At 43.0% G+C, this 7,046-nt stretch overlaps 1 protein-coding gene across 1 annotated transcript; it reads left to right on the forward strand.

Annotated features, from left to right (window-relative positions):
- Window positions 1-627: 627 nt before the first annotated feature.
- LOC144129903 (uncharacterized) lies at window positions 628-6,679 on the forward strand. Its single transcript, XM_077663965.1, has 5 exons — window positions 628-683; window positions 3,774-3,860; window positions 5,855-5,984; window positions 6,058-6,192; window positions 6,335-6,679. The coding sequence occupies exons 1-5, from the start codon at window positions 628-630 to the stop codon at window positions 6,677-6,679; spliced, it is 753 nt and encodes a 250-aa protein (XP_077520091.1).
- The last annotated feature ends 367 nt before the right edge of the window (window positions 6,680-7,046 follow it).

Consider the following 7,046-nt stretch of genomic DNA (forward strand, 5'->3'; position numbering starts at 1 on the left):
TCACCGCTGTTCCTTGCAGTCGCTTGAGATGTCTTACTCTTTGTTTGATGACAAGAACTCATCACTTTGTCGCCACTTTCCTATCCACATTGCACATTTCACCTCGTACTCCATCTTACACCACACACAAACACACTCTAGCTACTTCGGCGTTCTGTTTCTTAATCATTTCACACACACATCGCTTTGTTTTTGTTTGACATACACATACGTCACTTTTTCAACACTTGTTCATTGATGTCAATTGCATGCACATCGCTTTGTTTGCTGACACGGCCACTTCACTTAGAACGCCTTTTTCCTCTTCTAATTGCACATTTCACTACATCACACATGATACACTTAACACAAACACTCTGATTTACTTCACCGCAGTTCCTTTGCTGTAGCATGACATGCATCTAACTTCGTTGATTTTTGCCGCGCACTCGCCGCTTTTTACAACCTATATACATGTATTCAACATAACGCTGATGAATGAAACAGGGAGGCTTTCCCTGCCCCAGCTTGGCTGCCCAGCAGAATTCGTGACAAATTCTTTTCTTGAACAAGCCTTGCCGTTCCAACAGAATGTATGAACAGTGACTTTGCAAAAGGAATGCAAATAGGAAGAAAAGATGAGTATCCATGGTGCTGGTTGATATTGGGCTTGTCAGGGTGAACAACTGGACCTGCCAGCAACTGTCAGTATGAAATAAACCATGATAGCTGCGTCCTCCGATGCACTTATCCCAACCCTGCTTCAATATCTAGAATGGTTCGGGAGCCTAACCATGCTCTAAATTTGCAGCACCTTGCAGTTTCTAATAAACGATTTTATGCTGATGCCATTGAGTTGCATGCATCGCTCAGCGATGAACTCTCCAAGGCCCACTTTCACGCACCCCTGATCATGCAACAATACCGCGATATGCGTTTTGCATCAATGAGAGGCTGACAAACCACAAAAGACAGTGAAGGCCAAGCAGCTCAAGGCACGAATCGTCGACCTTCTCCCATTCCTAAAAATTGAGAACAGTGAGCCACTTGTTCTGCTCTGCAATTATCTGCAGCACACTTGGCGAGATGCCCCTCATCCCGACAAGCTTAAGCCATTGTAACTCGTGAAAGCGCTTAAAACATTACAGAAGACTATCTTCACTGAAGCTGTAGCCACTGGTTGTCTAGGAGAGACACAGTTTCCTGATCCTTGTGCAGAGTCTAAGGCTGATGAGTTCACTACTTGTAATGGGGCGCACAGCCAGGTGAGCTTCAATGGGTCCGGCATGTAGCACCACAGGTACAACTTGATCGGTGATTGCATGGCGCTTCTGTAGCTTTGCGTGGATGCGGTCGACCAATTTTCGCGGGAAACGGACGTCCCGAAATCACTCGGCCTCCGTTCAAGCAGGGAGGGCAACCAGGCATATATCTGTTAAGCTCTTGATGTCTCATCCAAGCGGATCAATTTTCTTGTTCATAGCGCTAGCCGAGACACTGAACGAAGTGCACTCGTCACTTTGTCCCCACTTTTCTATTCACATTACACATTTCACCACATACCACATCTTGCACCACACACAGACACAACAGTTGCTTCACCGCTCTGTTCCTTACTCATCTTTGGACACACACATCACTTTGTTCTTTGTTGACGCACACAAATCATTTTTCACCACCTGTTCATTGATGTCACTTGCATGCCCATCGCTTTGTTTGCTGACACGGCCACTTGAGTCACCAATTTCCGCTTCTCTCTGCACATTTCACTACATCATACACCTAGCTCAAACACTCCGGTTTACTTCACCGCACTTCGTTTGCTGTTGGTTTAACATGTCTATCAATTCGTAGTTTTTTGCCGCGCACACATCACTCTTTCGCCACTTTCCTCTTCACAATACAGATTTCACTACACACCTCGTACAGCAACAACAAACACTGTGCTTTTACTTCAGTGCTGTTCTTTTGGTGACACATGTCTCTCACCTTGTTGTTTGATGACACGCACTTGTCACTTCGTCACCACTTTCCTATTCACATAACACATTTCATTCATTCATCTTTATTCGACATCTTTACAGAGGTCTCGAGCACAGACAAAAAGCAGAAGACAGCTTGACGTTGTCTGTGCCCCTTAAGAATTCATGTTCATACAGTCATGTATAAGTGATAGTTGGCAAGTCAGTTGCAAATTTATAACTCAGAACATAAAGAGTGACGACAGAAAGCTAAATGTGCAAATCTCTTATTAATATCTGTGTACAAATAATTCACAATATACTAGTCAAAAACATTCTGTGTAATGATACAAGGTAGATATAAGGATAATGGCTGAGTAAAAGAAAGGATGACAGCAAGGAAGCACAGGTGGATACAGGATAACAATGCCAACAATCTGAACGTTAGAAAAACAATAGAAAGTGACACATTGATGAAAGTTGTAAAAACTGTAGGAAAAGACGCAGTCTATCTTCTACGTTTTCTTTTAGCTTACAGATTTTTGTTCATAGATTACGAATATTTAGAAGGGACGGTAATCTCACTCGTAATGACTGAGTGCCTTAGTTGGTGCGCACTGGTGGAATGTGCCATATTTCATGGTGACGTGTTTCATAAACATTATTTCTCATCAGGTTCGATAATGTTGCAATGATATTATTTCCTTGGTTTCTTGCTGTAAAGTATCGCGTTAGTAATGTGTCATTATACAAAAACAGACTGGACGGATTTTCAGATTTTTAAATAGGCGTTCTGTATGAGCGTCATATGAGGAGTCGGAAATGATGTGCACTGCTTTTTTCTGCAGTAACAACAGCTTGTTCATGTTAGAGGCAGTGGTAGAGCCCCAAATCAGATGACAATAGCTAATGTGCGAAAGAATGAGTGAGTTATAAATAACTAACTTTATTCTGGTCGGTAAAAACGAACGTAATTTGGTTATTAGTTCAACTACTTTGGTAATTTTGTTAGCCACCATGTCTACATGTGAATTCCAAGAGAAATGCTCCTCGAATATGACCCCAAGGCTTTTGTAAGTATGGACCATGTCATTAACTGATGTTCCGATCATTCGATTATCAGTAACGGACACGTCCTGATTTTTTTCCCTGAAGAGAATGGCTTTAGTTTTAGTAGTGTTGATTGTTAATGAGCTTAGCTCCATTTTTACAATTTTGACATTGTAATGTTTGCCCGGTCAAATAAGCCCACCGGTGCAGGTGAAGTAAAAAATATGGTAGTATCGTCGGCGTAAATAACAAATGTAGCTGAATCATCAATAGATGTTATGTCGTTAATATAAATATTAAACAACAATGGGCCGAGGATACTCCCATGAGGCACCCCACTCTTAATTTGCCTAGTTTCAGATATGTGTGCATTAATGTGCACTCTTTCTTGGCGATACTGGAGATAACCTTTCACTAAACTTAGGAATTCACCTCGAAATCCGTAGATTGCAAGTTTAACTAGTAATGTATGATTTATGCGGTCGAACGCCTTCGAGAAATCAATAAATACGCCCAGAGTAAGTAATTTGCTTTCTGTTGCATGCAAAATGAGTTCTTTTTGAGTTATAAGTGCTAATTCAGTTGAAAGTCCCTGTCTAAATCCGAATTGAGATTTAGCTGGTGTAATATGCTTTTCACAAAATTCAGTCATCCTGTTGCTAATTAACTTTTCTAATCCCTTTGAAAAAACTGGAAGAATAGAAATCGGTCTGTAATTAGTTAGGCTATGTTTATCGCTGCCTTTGAAAAGAACGCTCACTTTTGCTATCTGCATACCTTTAGGGAATATGCCATGTGCAAAAGAGAGGTTATACACATGCTCAAGGATGGGGCTGATAATGTCTATGACGTGTTTTACGGGGCGCATCTGTAAGTCATCCGAGTCACATGATTTGCTGTTGTTGAAGGTGAGAAACGTTTCGCAAATTTCTTCAGAGTTGGTTTTAAAAATGCACTGTCACGGGAAGAATATCTAGTGTTTTTTAAACTCTGTGAATCATGGGAATCCTTCACCAGGGTGGCGAGGAATTCGTTGAATGCATTAGCAAGTGATGATGCTGATGTTGGTGTCTCATTTAGCACCAAGCCTTCTAGGTTCTGTGAATTTTGGCCGTCGCGACCAGGAACCATATTAAGTCTTCGCCATGCAACGTCACTATGTTTCATAACTTCAGTGTTAAAAAGATTGTGAAGATAATTTCTTTTGCTGTCTCAAAAAGTTTGTCACTTTGTTTCTGAAAGCCTTGAAAGCGCGCAGGTCTTCAGGATCTTTTGTTTCAATAAAACGTTTGAAAAGAGCGTCTTTTTGTTTAATTAGTTTTATAGAATGGTTTGTTATCCATGGTTTACGAGTCTTCTCAACGTTTGTTGCCTTGCGGCAAAAATTTTGTTATAAGCTAACTTGAATAATGACAGAAAAGTGTTGTAAGCAGTGTCCGGGTGCGATTCATTATACTCCTTTTCACTGTTTACAAACGCGCGCCTCTGGCGCTCATTGGCTGCTCCCACTAAACTTCCGGCGAAGAACTTCCGGCAGTGTTTTTCAGGCGGCGCGATACGGAGACCCCGACTATCCGTGCGTGTTTTGAGGCTGTGCTTACGTTCATTGTGCGTCGCTTGTACAAAATGATGTCAAGTGATTATTTTAAGAAGCTGGACACCGAGGCGCAAGTGCGGTACCGCGCGAAACTTTCGTTCAGAGGCGAGGAGCTGCCTGACGCTCTCGACGACGACGTTGTCCGGTTCGCCTTTACATCGGGCCCACGAAATCTGCCTCCTGTGACAGCAGCAGATATTTATTTGTATCTTGGGTGAAGGCGTGTGTTTTTACACGAACGAACAGTTTAAGTCTTACAAACTTGAAGATGCGTACAACGCATTCATATGCGGGAAGGTGAAGCAAGTGAAATCTTTCAAGGCGGGAGCGCACGGAGACGGCGTTGTTGTTATTGCGGCGACTGTGCAAGCCAGTCAAACGCTTTTGAAGTCTTACAATGCGTGGTGCATCGTGAAGGAGGATGGAACCGTCGAAAGTGCGCATTGCACTTGCATGGCCGGGTAAGTAGGCGAATCATAATAAGAGCTACAATGCCATGAGCCTTTACCTTGCCTTATTTTTCATTTTTATGAATCAAACCACAAAGAATGGAGACTTTCCTGTTTTCGAAAATTCTGTACTAGTTGCGTTACAGCGCAGAAAAGCGCTACTGTTCGCCTAACTATGCGCGTGTAATGAAATGTTTGCCATACTGCCGTAATTCGTCATTGTAAACTTTGTTTCCTGTGCTAACAGCTGCCCGAGCGCGGCTTTATCACTTTGCTCGCCGCATGCAGATTTGTCCAGAATTATCTCGTTTTGTTTGTGACACGCTGCCGCATCTGGGCTGTTCTAGATTGTACTTGTCATTTGTAACATGTTATCTGTAATTTTCCATACTGTCTTTAAATTCAACTCGGCCCAGTGCTGTCAGTAGTCTATTTCGAGGATCGCCGAGAGCGCTTGTGATCACCGAGAGCGCTTGTGATCACCGACGCATATTATTCATTCGTGGGGCGCAACTCAGCCCAATAATCCGTTTGTTCAGGCAGCTGTTATTGGTCTCCATGCAAGTCTGCTTTATTAAAGCCACTACTTTGCGACAATATTCATGTCATAGTTAGCCAGATCATTTGTCGATGCTTGACTGCATGATGTTGCATTCATCCTAATCGAGTTGCCTTGTGGATGACAAAAGTCGTCAAATCTCACCCTCCAGCATTCTTTTGTACAAGGCATTTAAACTTTTTCAAGGGCCGCACTTCTCAACAATAATTACAGTTGTTTGTGAACTTTTTATTTCTCATGTTTCCTACTTATTTTTCAGCCTTGGGGAATGCTGCACACACGTGGCTGCATTCTTGTTTAGAGTTGAGGCAACTGCGCAGTATGGCCTGAATGACCCGTCCCCAACTGATGTTGCATGTAAATGGATTGAGGCATCAAAGGGAAGCACAGTAAGTCTTTGTTTTCATTCTGCCATGAACAGACTTGTGAGCAAAATTGTAATTGACACTGAACTTTCCACAGGCAGCACCAGTCTCGGAGATTGAATTTTTTAAGCCCAAAATAGGCCGTGCACCACCCCAAGTCAGCGAGGCACCAGACTACTCAGTACCAGTGCTCACGGATGAGCAAGTGTCAAGGTTTCTTCATCAAGTGAAGGTAAGGACTTCTCATTAAATAAATTTTGATACATACGTAGAGAAAGGACACACACAAAAAATGCTCACTGTTTGTGCAACTGTAAAGAACCAGATCCACTGACATTGCAAATAGGGCACTAATTCCAATACTGTGTTTTCAGGAAATTGCACCAAACACTTTGATCCTGACTTCAATCTCTGACAGCGAGGACACAGATTCTGCCCCTGAGACAGCTGCCCTGGAACCTGTACGAGTGGGCAGATGCAAGCAACTCTCTGCGAAACCGCCCCTTGCTGAAATATACCAAGACCTCGACATAGACGAGGGAAAAAAAGTGGAACTGACAGCTGCATGCTGTAGTGAAATTGAGGAAGCTACTCGAGGCCAAGCAAGGTCACCAAGATGGTTACAAGAACGTCGAGGGAGGATCACTGCCTCTGTAATGCACCGTGTCGCAGCATGCAGCACAGGTGCAGCAGGCCTTGTTGCGGAGATTATGGGATAGGTGAAGATGCCTCAAGTTTCCAACCTGCGGTGGGGCTCCGAAACAGAGAAGAAAGCTGTGCACGCATTTATAAAAACGGAGTCTCAAAAACATGTGGACTTCAGTCTTCGAGACTGTGGTCTTTTTATTGCAAGGAGCATGCCTTTTATTGGAGCATCTCCAGATGCACTATTGTCTTGTTCATGCTGTCCAAAATCAGTACTAGAAGTGAAGTGCCCTGCAACTATGAAAGATGCTTCACTGACGAAGGACTTAACTAAACTGGCATATCTGAAGGAAGACTTGCAGCTCAAGCATAACCATGCCTATTACACACAAATTCAGGCTCAAATGGCTCTAACTGGGCTGTGTCAGGCATATTTTGTGG

Source organism: Amblyomma americanum, chromosome 1, assembly GCF_052857255.1.
Source record: "Amblyomma americanum isolate KBUSLIRL-KWMA chromosome 1, ASM5285725v1, whole genome shotgun sequence".
Taxonomy (NCBI): domain Eukaryota; kingdom Metazoa; phylum Arthropoda; class Arachnida; order Ixodida; family Ixodidae; genus Amblyomma; species Amblyomma americanum.

Excerpts from the sequence above, each read along its gene's own strand:
- LOC144129903 (XM_077663965.1), top strand. The coding sequence starts at position 628 with ATGGTGCTGGTTGATATTGGGCTTGTCAGGGTGAACAACTGGACCTGC. Across the intron at positions 684-3,773 it reads AACTGGACCTGCCAGCAACT|GGAATATGCCATGTGCAAAA; the intron begins GTCAGTATGAAA and ends GCATACCTTTAG. Across the intron at positions 3,861-5,854 it reads GTGTTTTACGGGGCGCATCT|CCTTGGGGAATGCTGCACAC; the intron begins GTAAGTCATCCG and ends CTTATTTTTCAG.